This window comes from Leptodactylus fuscus, chromosome 11, assembly GCF_031893055.1.
Source record: "Leptodactylus fuscus isolate aLepFus1 chromosome 11, aLepFus1.hap2, whole genome shotgun sequence".
In the NCBI taxonomy this organism is placed as follows: Eukaryota; Metazoa; Chordata; class Amphibia; order Anura; family Leptodactylidae; genus Leptodactylus; species Leptodactylus fuscus.
This window is the reverse complement of record NC_134275.1, coordinates 88,929,733-88,950,654: the sequence shown is the minus strand read 5'-3', so window position 1 is coordinate 88,950,654 and position 20,922 is coordinate 88,929,733. Positions and strand designations below refer to the sequence as shown.

Sequence of the window (20,922 nt, the reverse complement as noted above, 5' to 3'; positions counted from 1 at the left end):
TATTACACACGTGCACCCACATCATCCATATTACATTATATTGCACACGTGCACTCACATCATCCATATTACATTATATTACACACGTGCACTCACATCATCCATATTACATTATATTACACACGTGCACCCACATCATCCATATTACATTATATTACACACGTGCACTCACATCATCCATATTACATTATATTGCACACATGCACCCACATCATCCATATTACATTATATTACACACGTGCACCCACATCATCCATATTACATTATATTACACACGTGCACTCACATCATCCATATTACATTATATTGCACACATGCACCCACATCATCCATATTACATTATATTACACACGTGCACCCACATCATCCATATTACATTATATTACACACGTGCACCCACATCATCCATATTACATTATATTACACACATGCACCCACATCATCCATATTACATTATATTACACACATGCACCCACATCATCCATATTACATTATATTACACACGTGCACCCACATCATCCATATTACATTATATTACACACATGCACTCACATCATCCATATTACATTATATTACACACGTACACTCACATCATCCATATTACATTATATTACACACATGCACCCACATCATCCATATTACATTATATTACACACGTGCACTCACATCATCCATATTACATTATATTACACACGTGCACCCACATCATCCATATTACATTATATTACACACGTGCACTCACATCATCCATATTACATTATATTACACACGTGCACCCACATCATCTCTATTACATTATATTACACACGTGCACCCACATCATCCATATTACATTATATTGCACACGTGCACCCACATCATCTCTATCACATTATATTACACACGTGCACCCACACCATCCATATTACATTATATTACACACGTGCACCCACATCATCCATATTACATTATATGGCACACATGCACCCACATCATCCATATTACATTATGTTACACACGTGCACCCACATCATCTCTATTACATTATATTACACACGTGCACACACATCATCCATATTACATTATGTTACACACATGCACCCACATCATCCATATTACATTATATTACACACGTGCACTCACATCATCCATATTACATTATATTGCACACGTGCACTCACATCATCCATATTACATTATATTACACACGTGCACCCACATCATCCATATTACATTATATTACACACGTGCACCCACATCATCCATATTACATTATATTACACACGTGCACTCACATCATCCATATTACATTATATTACACACGTGCACTCACATCATCCATATTACATTATATTACACACGTGCACCCACATCATCTCTATTACATTATATTACACACGTGCACCCACATCATCCATATTACATTATATTGCACACGTGCACCCACATCATCTCTATCACATTATATTACACACGTGCACCCACATCATCCATATTACATTATATTACACACGTGCACCCACATCATCCATATTACATTATATGGCACACATGCACCCACATCATCCATATTACATTATGTTACACACGTGCACCCACATCATCTCTATTACATTATATTACACACGTGCACACACATCATCCATATTACATTATGTTACACACATGCACCCACATCATCCATATTACATTATATTACACACGTGCACCCACATCATCCATATTACATTATATTACACACGTGCACACACATCATCCATATTACATTATATTACACACGTGCACCTACATCATCTCTATTACATTATATTACACACGTGCACACACATCATCCATATTACATTATGTTACACACGTGCACCCACATCATCCATATTACATTATATTACACACGTGCACCCACATCATCCATATTACATTATATTACACACATGCACCCACATCATCCATATTACATTATATTACACACGTGCACCCACATCATCCATATTACATTATATTACACACGTGCACCCACATCATCCATATTACATTATATTACACACATGCACCCACATCATCCATATTACATTATATTACACACGTGCACCCACATCATCTCTATTACATTATATTACACACGTGCACCCACATCATCCATATTACATTATATTACACACGTGTACCCACATCATCCATATTACATTATATTACACACGTGCACCCACATCATCCATATTACATTATATTACACACGTGCACTCACATCATACATATTACATTATATTACACACGTGCACTCACATCATACATATTACATTATATTGCACACATGCACCCACATCATCCATATTACATTATATTACACACGTGCACCCACATCATCCATATTACATTATGTTACACACGTGCACCCACATCATCTCTATTACATTATATTACACACGTGCACCCACATCATCCATATTACATTATATTGCACACGTGCACCCACATCATCCATTTTACATTATATTACACACGTGCACCCACATCATCCATATTACATTATATTGCACACGTGCACTCACATCATCCATATTACATTATATTACACACATGCACCCACATCATCCATATTACATTATATTGCACACATGCACCCACATCATTCATATTACATTATATTGCACACGTGCACTCACATCATCCATATTACATTATATTACACACGTGCACCCACATCATCCATATTACATTATATTACACACGTACACCCACATCATCCATATTACATTATATTGCACACGTGCACTCACATCATCCATATTACATTATATTACACACATGCACCCACATCATCCATATTACATTATGTTACACACGTGCACTCACATCATCCATATTACATTATATTACACACATGCACTCACATCATCCATATTACATTATATTACACACATGCACCCACATCATCTCTATTACATTATATTACACACGTGCACCCACATCATCCATATTACATTATATTACACACATGCACTCACATCATCCATATTACATTATATTACACACATGCACTCACATCATCCATATTACATTATATTACACACATGCACCCACATCATCCATATTACATTATATTACACACGTGCACCCACATCATCCATATTACATTATATTACACACATGCACCCACATCATCCATATTACATTATATTACACACATGCACCCACATCATCCATATTACATTATATTACACACGTGCACCCACATCATCCATATTACATTATATTACACACATGCACTCACATCATCCATATTACATTATATTACACACGTGCACCCACATCATCCATATTACATTATATTACACACATGCACTCACATCATCCATATTACATTATATTACACACGTGCACCCACATCATCCATATTACATTATATTACACACATGCACTCACATCATCCATATTACATTATATTACACACGTGCACCCACATCATCCATATTACATTATATTACACACATGCACTCACATCATCCATATTACATTATATTACACACGTGCACACACATCATCCATATTACATTATATTACACACATGCACCCACATCATCCATATTACATTATATTACACACATGCACTCACATCATCCATATTACATTATATTACACACATGCACTCACATCATCCATATTACATTATATTACACACATGCACCCACATCATCCATATTACATTATATTACACACGTGCACCCACATCATCCATATTACATTATATTACACACGTGCACCCACATCATCCATATTACATTATATTACACACGTGCACCCACATCATCCATATTACATTATATTACACACGTGCACCCACATCATCCATATTACATTATATTACACACGTGCACCCACATCATCCATATTACATTATATTACACACGTGCACCCACATCATCTCTATTACATTATATTACACACGTGCACTCACATCATCCATATTACATTATATTACACACGTGCTCCCACATCATCCATATTACATTATATTACACACGTGCACCCACATCATCCATATTACATTATATTACACACGTGCACTCACATCATCCATATTACATTATATTACACACGTGCACTCACATCATCCATATTACATTATATTACACACGTGCACCCACATCATCTCCATTAGATTATATTACACACGTGCACTCACATCATCCATATTACATTATGTTACACACATGCACCCACATCATCCATATTACATTATATTACACACGTGCACCCACATCATCCATATTACATTATATTACACACGTGCACTCACATCATCCATATTACATTATATTACACACATGCACCCACATCATCCATATTACATTATGTTACACACATGCACTCACATCATCCATATTACATTATATTACACACATGCACCCACATCATCCATATTACATTATATTACACACGTGCACCCACATCATCCATATTACATTATATTACACACGTGCACCCACATCATCTCTATTACATTATATTACACACGTGCACCCACATCATCCATATTACATTATATTGCACACGTGCACCCACATCATCCATATTACATTATATTGCACACGTGCACTCACATCATCTCTATTACATTATATTACACACGTGCACCCACATCATCCATATTACATTATATTACACACATGCACTCACATCATCCATATTACATTATATTACACACATGCACTCACATCATCCATATTACATTATATTACACACATGCACCCACATCATCCATATTACATTATATTACACACGTGCACCCACATCATCCATATTACATTATATTACACACATGCACCCACATCATCCATATTACATTATATTACACACGTGCACCCACATCATCCATATTACATTATATTACACACGTGCACCCACATCATCCATATTACATTATATTACACACATGCACCCACATCATCCATATTACATTATATTACACACGTGCACCCACATCATCTCTATTACATTATATTACACACGTGCACCCACATCATCCATATTACATTATATTACACACGTGTACCCACATCATCCATATTACATTATATTACACACGTGCACCCACATCATCTCTATTACATTATATTACACACGTGCACCCACATCATCCATATTACATTATATTACACACGTGTACCCACATCATCCATATTACATTATATTACACACGTGCACCCACATCATCCATATTACATTATATTACACACGTGCACCCACATCATCCATATTACATTATATTACACACGTGCACTCACATCATACATATTACATTATATTACACACGTGCACTCACATCATACATATTACATTATATTGCACATATGCACCCACATCATCCATATTACATTATATTACACACGTGCACCCACATCATCCATATTACATTATGTTACACACGTGCACCCACATCATCTCTATTACATTATATTACACACGTGCACCCACATCATCCATATTACATTATATTGCACACGTGCACCCACATCATCCATTTTACATTATATTACACACGTGCACCCACATCATCCATATTACATTATATTGCACACGTGCACTCACATCATCCATATTACATTATATTACACACATGCACCCACATCATCCATATTACATTATATTGCACACATGCACCCACATCATCCATATTACATTATATTGCACACGTGCACTCACATCATCCATATTACATTATATTACACACGTGCACCCACATCATCCATATTACATTATATTACACACGTACACCCACATCATCCATATTACATTATATTGCACACGTGCACTCACATCATCCATATTACATTATATTACACACATGCACCCACATCATTCATATTACATTATGTTACACACGTGCACTCACATCATCCATATTACATTATATTACACACATGCACTCACATCATCCATATTACATTATATTACACACATGCACCCACATCATCTCTATTACATTATATTACACACGTGCACCCACATCATCCATATTACATTATATTACACACATGCACTCACATCATCCATATTACATTATATTACACACATGCACTCACATCATCCATATTACATTATATTACACACATGCACCCACATCATCCATATTACATTATATTACACACGTGCACCCACATCATCCATATTACATTATATTACACACATGCACCCACATCATCCATATTACATTATATTACACACATGCACCCACATCATCCATATTACATTATATTACACACGTGCACCCACATCATCCATATTACATTATATTACACACATGCACTCACATCATCCATATTACATTATATTACACACGTGCACCCACATCATCCATATTACATTATATTACACACATGCACTCACATCATCCATATTACATTATATTACACACGTGCACCCACATCATCCATATTACATTATATTACACACATGCACTCACATCATCCATATTACATTATATTACACACGTGCACCCACATCATCCATATTACATTATATTACACACATGCACTCACATCATCCATATTACATTATATTACACACGTGCACACACATCATCCATATTACATTATATTACACACATGCACCCACATCATCCATATTACATTATATTACACACATGCACTCACATCATCCATATTACATTATATTACACACATGCACTCACATCATCCATATTACATTATATTACACACATGCACCCACATCATCCATATTACATTATATTACACACGTGCACCCACATCATCCATATTACATTATATTACACACGTGCACCCACATCATCCATATTACATTATATTACACACGTGCACCCACATCATCCATATTACATTATATTACACACGTGCACCCACATCATCCATATTACATTATATTACACACATGCACTCACATCATCCATATTACATTATATTACACACGTGCACCCACATCATCCATATTACATTATATTACACACGTGCACCCACATCATCCATATTACATTATATTACACACGTGCACCCACATCATCTCTATTACATTATATTACACACGTGCACTCACATCATCCATATTACATTATATTACACACGTGCACCCACATCATCCATATTACATTATATTACACACGTGCACCCACATCATCCATATTACATTATATTACACACGTGCACTCACATCATCCATATTACATTATATTACACACGTGCACCCACATCATCCATATTACATTATATTACACACGTGCACTCACATCATCCATATTACATTATATTACACACGTGCACCCACATCATCTCCATTAGATTATATTACACACGTGCACTCACATCATCCATATTACATTATGTTACACACATGCACCCACATCATCCATATTACATTATATTACACACGTGCACCCACATCATCCATATTACATTATATTACACACATGCACCCACATCATCCATATTACATTATGTTACACACATGCACCCACATCATCCATATTACATTATATTGCACACATGCACCCACATCATCCATATTACATTATATTACACACGTGCACTCACATCATCCATATTACATTATATTACACACGTGCACTCACATCATCCATATTACATTATATTACACACGTGCACCCACATCATCCATATTACATTATATTACACACATGCACTCACATCATCCATATTACATTATATTACACACGTGCACCCACATCATCCATATTACATTATATTACACACGTGCACCCACATCATCCATATTACATTATATTACACACGTGCACCCACATCATCTCTATTACATTATATTACACACGTGCACTCACATCATCCATATTACATTATATTACACACGTGCACCCACATCATCCATATTACATTATATTACACACGTGCACCCACATCATCCATATTACATTATATTACACACGTGCACTCACATCATCCATATTACATTATATTACACACGTGCACCCACATCATCCATATTACATTATATTACACACGTGCACTCACATCATCCATATTACATTATATTACACACGTGCACCCACATCATCTCCATTAGATTATATTACACACGTGCACTCACATCATCCATATTACATTATGTTACACACATGCACCCACATCATCCATATTACATTATATTACACACGTGCACCCACATCATCCATATTACATTATATTACACACATGCACCCACATCATCCATATTACATTATGTTACACACATGCACCCACATCATCCATATTACATTATATTGCACACATGCACCCACATCATCCATATTACATTATATTACACACGTGCACTCACATCATCCATATTACATTATATTACACACGTGCACTCACATCATCCATATTACATTATATTAAGTGTTTGATCTGCGCAATCCCCTGATCAATCCAATTTCTTAATGGAAAGGAAGGTTGGAATGTGAATATTGTAGACGGGATTTTGTGTTCTCTTTACAGTTAGTCCTAAGAAGAGAGACCCCTGCAATCCTAGATGTGACTATGGCTTGTAAGGGGTTACGCATCTTTGGAGGGGGTTGAAGGAGGAGTCAGAAAGGAAACCATTGGGATTCCAGCAACTTCTCTTTCTATGGACGCCCATCTTAAAGGTGAGGGATCCTCCTCCAGAATGTAATTTGGTAATTTCTTAACATCAGGGATCCCCATACTCCAATCCCGGCATTGTGGAAAATTGAATCCTAGGTTTTCTCCTGTTCTATATAAAATTTGTGATGAATCTTTGTAGCCGGAGGAGATCGCTACTCGATAAGGGCGCAATAACTGTTGTGACTATATAAAGGATCACCGGTAAGACTAACGGTGTGACCAGTGCCATGCAGCCTGCCCATGACAATACTGAATGATTAAGCTTCTCCAATCGATTAGAAACCTTTGTAAGTAATGGGATATCATTTTGGGAGGATTGTGCTGAACTAGGACTAGTTATGGACATCCCGAGATATGGTCATGGAACATTCTGCCATTTAAATGGGAAATAGAAGTTTGAGCTTTGCTATCGATGCCAAGGGTAAGGGATTGTGATTTGCTATTGTTGACTTTAGATAAGATATAGATCCAAATCGTTGTAATATCGATTGAATGATAATGGATGGATTCACAACAGAGGGGATGAAATCATCTGCATAGAGACCTATTTTATGAGTTATATTGTCACTAGTGATACCAGAAATTTGGGCATCCTCGTGAACGGCTTCTGCTAAAGGCTCCTTGACTAAGGTGAACATTATTGGTGACAAAGAAGACCCATGACTTATAACGTTACTAATATAAAACCGATCAGAGAAAGCCACATCTGTCCACATCTGTCCATGCCTTCTCCACATCCGAGGCTAGGAACAGAGAAGGCGATCAAGAGGACAACTGGATGAGATCTAGGGACGGTCTAGTAGTCCCTTCTGGAGTTTGAGCCACAAATCCCACCTGGGATTGAACCAAAGAGGGTAAGACATCATACAGGCGGTCTGCCAGAACCAGGGAGATTGGACAAAAATTAGGACGGGTAGTGGGATCCTGTCCAGGTGTTGACAGGGTTATAATGGCAGTCTCTTACATCGCCGATGGAAAGCAACGTCCCTTCAGGCTTTATTAAAGGAGACAGTAAAGTGAGAAGCCAGAATAACAGAAAACTGTATATAATAATTATTGGTAAAACCATCAGATCCAGGGTCATTATGTGGCTGCAGAGATGTGGTGGCAACGATGAAGTCCTGGACAGGAACGGGAACCGAGAGAGACTGCAAATTGGACTGGGGTATCTTAAAAGAGCTGAGATGGGGCCCTTCATATATTACACACACAGACAGGGGCGGATGATGAAGAAGACCACACTGGCCAAGAACACCAACCATGGCCTGGGGCGCAATTTGGGAACTGTACAGCTATTCTGCTGCTTAAGAAACTGTCTATAAAGATCCATCCACCTACAGCTCTGGAGAATGTTGTGTAGCACAAGTCCTGAATACTGCTGTATACTACCAGCATGGTACAGAGATAGGACACGAGGGTGCTAAGATGGCCGTGGGCAGGTGAAGGGTGTCATGGGGTAGAGCTAGGACACGAGGGTGCTAAGATGGCCGTGGGCAGGTGAAGGGTGTCATGGGGTAGAGCTAGGACACGAGGGTGCTAAGATGGCCGTGGGCAGGTGAAGGGTGTCATGGGGTAGAGATAGGACACGAGGGTGCTAAGATGGCCGTGGGCAGGTGAAGGGTGTCATGGGGTAGAGCTAGGACACGAGGGTGCTAAGATGGCCGTGGGCAGGTGAAGGGTGTCATGGGGTAGAGATAGGACACAAGGGTGCTAAGATGGCCGTGGGCAGGTGAAGGGTGTCATGGGGTAGAGCTAGGACACGAGGGTGCTAAGATGGCCGTGGGCAGGTGAAGGGTGTCATGGGGTAGAGCTAGGACACGAGGGTGCTAAGATGGCCGTGGGCAGGTGAAGGGTGTCATGGGGTAGAGATAGGACACGAGGGTGCTAAGATGGCCGTGGGCAGGTGAAGGGTGTCATGGGGTAGAGCTAGGGCACAAGGGTGCTAAGATGGCCATGGGCAGGCGAAGGGTGTCATGGGGTAGAGATAGGACACGAGGGTGCTAAGATGGCCATGGGCAGGCGAAGGGTGTCATGGGGTAGAGCTAGGACACGAGGGTGCTAAGATGGCCGTGGGCAGGTGAAGGGTGTCATGGGGTAGAGATAGGACACGAGGGTGCTAAGATGGCCGTGGGCAGGTGAAGGGTGTCATGGGGTAGAGATAGGACACGAGGGTGCTAAGATGGCCGTGGGCAGGTGAAGGGTGTCATGGGGTAGAGATAGGACACGAGGGTGCTAAGATGGCCGTGGGCAGGTGAAGGGTGTCATGGGGTAGAGCTAGGACACGAGGGTGCTAAGATGGCCGTGGGCAGGTGAAGGGTGTCATGGGGTAGAGCTAGGACACGAGGGTGCTAAGATGGCCGTGGGCAGGTGAAGGGTGTCATGGGGTAGAGCTAGGACACGAGGGTGCTAAGATGGCCGTGGGCAGGTGAAGGGTGTCATGGGGTAGAGATAGGACACGAGGGTGCTAAGATGGCCGTGGGCAGGTGAAGGGTGTCATGGGGTAGAGCTAGGGCACAAGGGTGCTAAGATGGCCATGGGCAGGCGAAGGGTGTCATGGGGTAGAGATAGGACACGAGGGTGCTAAGATGGCCATGGGCAGGCGAAGGGTGTCATGGGGTAGAGATAGGACACGAGGGTGCTAAGATGGCCGTGGGCAGGTGAAGGGTGTCATGGGGTAGAGATAGGACACGAGGGTGCTAAGATGGCCGTGGGCAGGTGAAGGGTGTCATGGGGTAGAGATAGGACACGAGGGTGCTAAGATGGCCGTGGGCAGGTGAAGGGTGTCATGGGGTAGAGCTAGGGCACGAGGGTGCTAAGATGGCCGTGGGCAGGTGAAGGGTGTCATGGGGTAGAGCTAGGGCACAAGGGTGCTAAGATGGCCATGGGCAGGCGAAGGGTGTCATGGGGTAGAGATAGGACACGAGGGTGCTAAGATGGCCATGGGCAGGCGAAGGGTGTCATGGGGTAGAGATAGGACACGAGGGTGCTAAGATGGCCGTGGGCAGGTGAAGGGTGTCATGGGGTAGAGATAGGACACGAGGGTGCTAAGATGGCCGTGGGCAGGTGAAGGGTGTCATGGGGTAGAGATAGGACACGAGGGTGCTAAGATGGCCGTGGGCAGGTGAAGGGTGTCATGGGGTAGAGCTAGGGCACGAGGGTGCTAAGATGGCCGTGGGCAGGTGAAGGGTGTCATGGGGTAGAGCTAGGGCACGAGGGTGCTAAGATGGCCGTGGGCAGGCGAAGGGTGTCATGGGGTAGAGCTAGGACACGAGGGTGCTAAGATGGCCGTGGGCAGATGAAGGGTGTCATGGGGTAGAGCTAGGGCACGAGGGTGCTAAGATGGCCGTGGGCAGGCGAAGGGTGTCATGGGGTAGAGATAGGACACGAGGGTGCTAAGATGGCCGTGGGCAGGTGAGGGGTGTCATGGGGTAGAGCTAGGGCACGAGGGTGCTAAGATGGCCGTGGGCAGGTGAAGGGTGTCATGGGGTAGAGCTAGGACACGAGGGTGCTAAGATGGCCATGGGCAGGCGAAGGGTGTCATGGGGTAGAGATAGGACACAAGGGTGCAAAGATGGCCGTGGGCAGGTGAAGGGTGTCATGGGGTAGAGCTAGGACATGAGGGTGCTAAAATGGCCATGGGAGGCGAAGGGTGTCATGGGGTAGAGCTAGGACACGAGGGTGCTAAAATGGCCGTGGGAGGCGAAGGGTGTCATGGGGTAGAGCTAGGACACGAGGGTGCTAAGATGGCCGTGGGCAGGCGAAGGGTGTCATGGGGTAGAGCTAGGACACAAGGGTGCTAAGATGGCCGTGGGTAGGAGAAGGGTGTCATGGGGTAGAGCTAGGAGATCTTGCAGTGTTTGGACACAACTTCATCTCCCTCCAGATCTGCTAGAGGAGGGAATTCTGATGAAATTGCAAAGGAAATGCAATGAGCAGGCAATGACAATGTATAACGCCTCCCGCAGGGACAAAAAGAGGTACTAAGAGGACATACACGAAACTCAGCAGGTGATTGGAAGATTGGAGACATGTTTTATCTCTGACACCACAAATATCAGAGAATATCAGATACATCGCACTCTGCGCTCTGAACACACCCAGTGCCTGTATCCTGACAGCTCGCCCTAGTCCTATATATATACAGCAGGACACGGTACACACAGCGCTGTAGTCACAGGATGGCTCTGAATATTGGATCAACTCTTCTCCTGGCTACTGGGGTCGCTCTACTCATATACCTCATTAAATGCTGGGGAAGGGTCAAACATAGGAACTTACCCCCCGGACCTACCCCTCTGCCCGGCCTGGGGAATATCCTTCAGATCAACAACTCAGAACTACCCCAGTGTTTCGTTCAGGTAAGTCCTGTGCCCTGATCTATAATTCTACTCTTCTTAGTCACATACAGGGGTGAACCTATTCTCTATACCAGATCAGTGGGTGGTCCGAATTCCAGGACCCCATTAATTATTAATCCCAATTAATTAACATTAATAATCTACAAATCTCAATTTGATGATTTCCATGGAAAATCCATTCATTGACAATCTGTGATGGTATCTCAATGTGATAAAACCGCCATAAGCAGCCGCCTGTATTCTGCTGAGACTCGCGGGGCTAGAATGAATGTATACGATGGGGATTATGTGCAGTATATAGATATATGTGTATAGGGGATAGGACATTAGTATCACTGTGTATAGTGAAAGGTCTACTGAGAAGAACAAGGTTATGTTAGATGGGTCACATAACAATAATCTGCCAGTGCTGGAACCATCAGATGTTACCTATGGGAGTATCCTGCACTAAGTATTCACTTTTCCTGCAGCACCCCCGCAGGGGACATGAAGTATTGCAGGCTAGCCAGTGAAATGAATGGAACAATGTAATGCATGAACATGTTGTATCTTCCAGAGAGTTGTTCTCTAGTAAATATAATGGACAATCCCTCTACTAGCTGTATATCTTCTGTATTAGCAGTCTGAGCAGGATTATCGGGTCCCTGATCTCATGGGATTCTCATGTACAGGATCCTCCTCTCTAGGAATTCTCTTCCTGATAATACATGTGTGACAATGGCCGCAGTGTTACATACGCTGCTATATAATGTATCCTCTATCTCTATAGTTTGGTAAGACGTACGGACCGGTCTATACCCTCTACATAGCAAACTATCCCATGGTAATACTGACCGGGTACGATGCGGTGAAGGAGGCGCTGGTGGATCGCAGTGATGCGTTTAGTGATAGAGGAGACATAGGAACCGGGGAGATTCTGTCTAAGGAGTTTGGTAAGGATAATGGAGCATCAGTGTCTCTACTATATATAGGTTTGTATGAGATCCCGACCCCTGACGACAACTCCCATCTCATCTCTCTGGCTGCTTCTTACAATAACATAAGACGTTTCCTGCTATTTCAGTCTATAATGGTGGAAATATCTTATTTTTTATCCTATTTATTAAAACACAAAAGAAGTTGCGACGTTCTCAGGTTGGTGCTTAGGTTACAAGGTTGCGATATGAGACCTTGACGCTCCTTACCTTGTACCTGTAGTACAGTTTGCTCTTTTCCATAAATCAGCGCCTCTCTTGTCCATGCGCCTTGTTGGGGACTGCAGCCTATGCCCATGGATCAGAGAGTGCATTTGGTCACCTCCATCATCATCCCTGCCAGTCCATACTAACACCAAGTGGGCTCTCTGCAGTCCCGTCATTAAATGTTTTTTTCCAGGCTGGGGGGGGAATTTTTTTTAAAACCAATGACCCATTCTCAGGATAGGCCCGAAGTACCTGCTCTGTGGGCGTCCAACATGGGTGAACCTCATTCATTTGACAAATATTTGTGGGTCCTTCCGGTGGTTTCATTTCAGGTCAAGTTTATTTGACATGAATTGCAGGTGCTATGCTAATACTCTGGAGTCCCTCTAGAAGACCACACATGATAGAGGCCCAGCAGAGGTGTCGGAACCCAAAAACACTGATGCTCACATCTTCTGGGCTTTTCCATGGTGTTGAGCACTTCCTTAGGGTTCTTTTCCAACCTCTTCTGGGATCCTAGCTGATATCACATGCCCTGAAGGACCGCTGAGGCCTATGATGGGTCTTTAGGGTCACATGGGGTACTCTGATGTCATGACACTTTAATGAACCCCACGTGATTATCACAAGCCTGTGTGGCCCCATTGGGTGCGTGATATCAGCCAGGAAGCTGGAGGAAGGTCCTGAGGACATGGAAGCCCAGCAAAGGTGATAGAAGATGAGTATGTGTGTATTGGGTTTCCACTAGAGATGAGCCGAGCCGAACAGCACGCTCGCATAGAAATGAATGGACGTAGCCGGCGCACTTAACCCCCCGCATGCCGGCTACGTCCATTCATTTCTATGCGAGCGTGCTGTTCGGCTCGGCTCATCTCTAGTGGAAACCCAATACAAGCAGAAGTACCAGGTGCATCCATTCATTTCTATGGAGCGTGCTGTTCGGATCGGCTGATCCGAACAGTACTCGCTCATCTCTAGTTTCCACACCTCCCCTGGGACTCCACTTTCTATACTATGGAGTCTAAAGAGAGTGTAATAGCGACTCATGTGTGAACCCCAAAAGGTTTGAGTTCAGGTAAACAGTGTTTAAAAAAAAAAGAAAAAAAGAAAACATTTCCCCCTGAACATCTGCGTAACCCCAGGGTTGGCCCTGCCAGCAGTCTTGTGATACCCCAATAAGCCCTGCAATACCGCCATGTTTACTTTGGGTGGAGGAGCAGTTGCATGCTGTTTTACGTCTGTCCATGTTGAGCGGTGAGACCATACACTATAAGATTATCTTACTTTGGTGAATTCTTGGTATATTATTTACTGTGTTATAGGCTGTTTGTCTTTTCTGCTAATTCTAAAGCTGGTTGCACTTTTAGGGGTCGTTGCAAGCAATGGAGAGAGGTGGAAAATCCTTCGGCGATTTTCTTTGACAACTTTGAAAAGTTTTGGAATGGGAAAGAGGAGCATCGAAGAAAGAATCCAAAAAGAAGCCGTCTGCCTCGCTGAAAAATTTATGAAGGAGAAAGGTGGGCTGAGGTCCAAAATATTTGTCATATTTGCTGTTGAAATATCTGGTGACTGATATCTATGTGTGCAGACCTAAAGGAATAGACAATAGATGAGCGTCCACCATCTATCTCAAGAACAGGGTCCCATCCACAGCTACAGTGAATAGACAGTGGCCATGTACGTGTGAGTCTCTCCAACTACTCATATGGAAGTTCTAAGTATGGCCAAGCCGGAAGACTCTCCATGTCTGTTTGTCTTGTCTGCGTTTGTGTTTGCACTTGTGTCATAGGAAGGGACCGTCGCCCAGTTGTCCTCTACTGCTTAGAGTCGCTGAAGAAAGCAGGTGGGGTCTTCTAGATGGGTCTAGTATTATGGCTCACTGTCCTTGTCTTCCTTTTTGTCTTCTGGGATTCTTGCAGCAGCCAAAAGCCTAACAGGATACCTAACAGCTACCCTAAGCATAGATCATCGATCTCATAGTCCTGGAGACCCCCATAAAAGTCATGACTGACCATCTCATTATATTTACAGAGGTTCCTATTAACCCATCGCACATGCTGAGACTCGCTGTATCCAATGTCATCTGCTCCGTTGTGTTTGGTGAAAGATTTGACTATGAAGACCAAAAATTCCTGACTGTCATGTTACATTTTCACAATCTTTTTGAGCTGTTCAACAGCCAATTAGGGCAGGTAAATATTGTAGAACATCTATCATGTATATGGGGGCAATGTACAGATCATGGACTTACTACCAGTCACCACCAATGATGGTCAAACCTCTCCTGATTAATTTTGCAAAAAAATTGTGAGGTTTTCCAAGAAATTTTAGCCTGAGCTTGTTGGGTCTTGTTTGGTTGTTCTCGGGCTGGCCGCCATGTTTCCTGACCCCCAGATCTCTTCTGGGTCCTACAATTTGGCCTCAGAGGTCATGTGGATTTTGTTGACGTCATTACACTTTGAGGATACATCATAGGGTTAAATTGTGATGTGGTTGGAAGCCCTCACATGACCACTGAGGCCAACTTATAGGCATGAAAGGAGATTGCTGGGAAAGAGACTGGAATGCTGGAGGATGGAAAGGCCAAGCTCAGCAAAGATAAGGGTTTTTTTTTTTTTTTAGTTTTCAGACACCTTCACTGGTCTGAAAAGAACCCAACTTTGATGGATTCATGGAAAAGAAACCCCCCAAATTTTGGGTTCATTGGAAAGTCTCAATGAGTCCAGCTTGTTCTAAGCCGGTTTGCCCACTGTAATTTACTACCGTTGACTTTAGCAATGTATCTCCATGGTTACAGACAGTGGTATAACTAGGAATGGCGGGGCCTCGTGAAAAACTTTTGATATGAGACCCCTCTAGACCAACTGAATTCTGCCAAAGACCCCAACTGAAGCCCCCCCCCCCAAAGATCCGACCAACCTCCTGCACACATGATTATGCCCATAGTGACCCCTATACACAGTATTATACCTCATAGTGGCCCCTGCACACAGTATTACACCCCATTGTAGACACCCATGAACAATTATTATACTCTGGGGTCTTTTCAGGCCCCAGAGTATAATAATCCGAGACTCGGGGAATTATGCAATCTTGAAAAAATATCTTCAATGACGTATGGGACGTCACGTGAGCAGGGGGCTTGCAATGCATGTGGATGCAAGCCCCGATCATGTCTGGAGCCAGGAGAGGTAAGTAACACTGTTATGTTCCCTCACCTCCCCTGGGCCTCCGATCATCATACTCGGGGGTCTGAAAAGATATAATAATAGTGTATAGGTATAATAATAGTGTTTGTGGGGCCTGAGGACTTACTGATCCCGACTCCTGCTCACAGCGCCCTCCGCAGAAGGAGACGTGATGGCGGCCGTGATCAGGAGCCAGGATTGGTAAGTAAATAGGACCTATTACCTGCAAAAATAACAAAAATAACTGAAATATCAAAGTATATCATGTATTCACATAGGATATTAACTAACAGAAAAATAAATGTTTGCTTTTTCTATGACTTTTCCCCCCTAAATTAGCTACTTAACATCATACCAAACATCATGCGTTACATTCCGGGTCCTCACCTCAAGATGTTCACACTTGTGGCTCAGATAAAACAGTTTATTAAAGAGAGGGTGACGTCGCACCGAGACACCCTGGATGAGAACTGTCCCCGAGACTTCATCGATTGCTTCCTCGTGAAGATGGAGGAGGTGGGTTTGTAGGAAACTGGTAGAACATGTGAAGGGGTCAATAACAAGTAACAATGTGTAGAATATGTTCTAATAAGTCATTGTACGGGTGGGAAGGTAATATTGTATCTTTACCTTCTGTTATATCAGCATCATGTAAGGTATTGATAAAGTTTTATTTCCCAGGAAAAAAAGAATCCGGACACAGAATTTCACGAGGAAAACCTGGAGGTGACGATATTTGACTTATTCTTTGCTGGAACAGAGACCACAAGCCTGACCCTGAGATACAGTTTCCTTATACTCATGAAGTATCCAGATATACAAGGTAACAACCAGTTTTATGTTTATAATATGTGATATAATCCATCTTACTCCTCCGATAGACTTGTAGGGAGTTCTGGGATAACATTGGGGTCCAAATTCCTTATAAATAGTGATAGAGATAGCACATGGCCCTGGAAGGACCTTTCTTACAGACTTTGCTCTAGGACCCAGGAAATGTTAAGTTCTAACTCCAATCCTGAATATCTGTGAAGTCCAAAAACCTCACCAGTCCATGTTTTAGTAATGTTCTCCACCTCAAGAAACTGCCTTTACTATACACATGAGAAGAAAACTCCTTATACAGTTTGTTTTCGTAAATTTCAGCAAAAATCCAAAAAGAGATTGAGAATGTAATCGGCAAAGATCGGAGTCCATCGATAGAAGACAGAAGTAAGATGCCGTATACCGAGGCCGTGATCCACGAGATCCAGAGATTTGCGGATATCATTCCTGGAGGAGTTCCCCGTTCCGCCAGCAAGGACACGACCTTCAGAGGATATCACATTCCTAAGGTACAACATTGTCGTCTTCCAGAGTTATGGACTCCGTTGGCTCTTCATATACAGTATTATCATATTTAAGTGTAGAAATCCACAGAGATTTTCAGCGTTTCTTCCTTGGACTACTCTTATTTATGTATATCTGTTCTGTGTGTATCAAGGCTCTGTACAGAAAAACCGAGAAATCACCTTCACGAGAAATTCCATATTGGAGAAGGTGATTGTTGATTGAAATTACCTTTATCTACAAACAGTCGTCAAATCACAAACTTAAAGAGAAGCGTAAGCTAGTGCAAGAATGGGGCCCAGCCATTCCTGGTTATGCCACTGGCCGGGGACCATAGAGTGCCCAAGAGATTTCACCACCTGAGAATTAAAGACATAGTAAATGGAATATTGCTTTGAGTTGACTCCAACGATAGTCCTCATGGTAAACTGCTTGAGTCAATCCTATCTGAGGAACACCTCTCTTCTTCAATAAGAGTCACTCCGCAACCCCACTGCATAATTAGTGGCAATCTAGGTGCACGAAAGCTATAAAAACTCTAATTGCTCAACCAGAAGGGGCTGCACAATGATAAACCTTAGTGGCCACTAGAGATGAGCAAACTGGTTCCCATCTAACCAGATTCAACCCACATTTTACCAGTTATAGGTTTGACCCGAACACAAAACTTTGGGGTTTTGTCACCCAAGAATAGGAAGTGAAATTATTATTGGGTTGTCCTCAAGGCTTCTATGGCTTCTTGGTGATGATGGCTCGCACCATGATCCAGCTGCATCTCCTTATACCTATTTCATGGTCTCTCCAATCCACATCAATGACCTGACCTGTCACAAATCACTCGTGGAATTTCAGGGTCATCTCCTTCCGATAATTGGATTCCCATTTCCTCTCTACTTTCCATATCTTTGAACATATATAGAAATATTTTTTAAAAATCTCCATATTTCATACATTTTCTTTCAGGGCACCTTGGTGATTCCAGTCCTGACCTCTGTCCTGAAAGACCCCAAATATTTCAAGAACCCGGATGAGTTTGACCCTGGACACTTTCTGGATGAGAATGGCTGCTTTAAGAAAAGTGATGCCTTTATGCCATTCTCTGCAGGTAAGGACTTATTACTTCCTAAAAAAAACTGGGACGGAACTTGAGTATGATTTTGGGGTTTGGTGTATGAAAAAAAATTCTGGATCACTTATTTACATCTAGCTGGAGGATCTAGAATAGGTTTACTAAGAATAAAACATGACTTGAAAGGGTTAGAGGTGATTTGGGGGGCTATATGGGTGACCAGTCCTTAGTATTACATCATTGAGGTCCAGCATCTCCACCATCGGTCATGGAACTTGAACGTCTCAGGCCCGTGACATCACATCACTTAGTCACATGACCAGGCTGAGGTTCAGGGTTGAGCTGCAGTACCGAGCACGGCCACCATACAACACATGGCACAGTTTTGGTTTTCTAAAACTAACAACCCCTTTAACTTAACTTTTTCTTGAGTATGTCTGTTCTGTCTTCTCAGGTAAACGTATCTGCTTGGGAGAAGGTCTGGCCCGTATGGAGATCTTCCTCTTTCTAACCACTACATTGCAAAGGTTTACCTTGGAGCCCACAGAAGACAGAAACAGTCTGAGTATAAGACCCGAGCCCAACACTAACGCTTCACGACCTCGTCCGTACCGGATGAAAGTCATCCCTCGCTTATGAGACAGACTTCTCATATAACTGAAAACGGAAGGTTCTCGACCTCAGAAAACAAGATGGCTGCTCTAATCTTCTTATTGAAAAAACAATAAAATGACTTTTCTTTCCTGCAAATATTCATGGTCAATGTTTAAATTTCATGACAGTTTTAGTGTAAAAGTGCCAAATGCATTGTACCCAACCCTATAGTAATATAAAGAATACAAATAATCCGGAAGCGTTTTATTAACACAAACTACAACGTACTGTATTATATGATGGGGAGTTTAGTTTGGGAGACAAGTCAGGGGAAAAAATTCCTTCGTTATACTGAATAATACGTAAAATGTATAACAGTTACAGGAGTCCCAACATGGCGGCACAAAGACAGGTAGCTACATATATGTATATCGCCGTGATCGACCCGACCCTCAGAATACAGGTAGCTATATATATGTATATCGCCGTGATCGACCCGAGTACATTGCTCAGGATATTGAATGGCGCCATTACAAAGTACAATTTATTTTGCAAACCATCAGCCATCAGGTGACTCTGTAAACTAATATT

At 42.2% G+C, this 20,922-nt stretch overlaps 1 protein-coding gene across 2 annotated transcripts in view; it reads left to right on the top strand.

The window, feature by feature from the left end:
- LOC142184139 (cytochrome P450 2C8-like) overlaps nt 1–20,376 on the top strand; it is a 41,857-nt gene extending 21,481 nt beyond the window's left edge. The window contains exons 1-9 of one of the 2 annotated variants that reach the window (XM_075258867.1): nt 12,791–12,970; nt 13,740–13,902; nt 15,519–15,668; nt 16,183–16,343; nt 17,679–17,855; nt 18,021–18,162; nt 18,486–18,673; nt 19,632–19,773; nt 20,192–20,376. In XM_075258867.1, the coding sequence (XP_075114968.1) occupies nt 12,791–12,970; nt 13,740–13,902; nt 15,519–15,668; nt 16,183–16,343; nt 17,679–17,855; nt 18,021–18,162; nt 18,486–18,673; nt 19,632–19,773; nt 20,192–20,376 (1,488 nt within the window). Of the gene's footprint in view, nt 1–12,790; nt 12,971–13,739; nt 13,903–15,518; nt 15,669–16,182; nt 16,344–17,678; nt 17,856–18,020; nt 18,163–18,485; nt 18,674–19,631; nt 19,774–20,191 lie in introns of those variants that run through there. The other variant, XM_075258868.1, reaches the window with a different exon arrangement.
- The last annotated feature ends 546 nt before the right edge of the window (nt 20,377–20,922 follow it).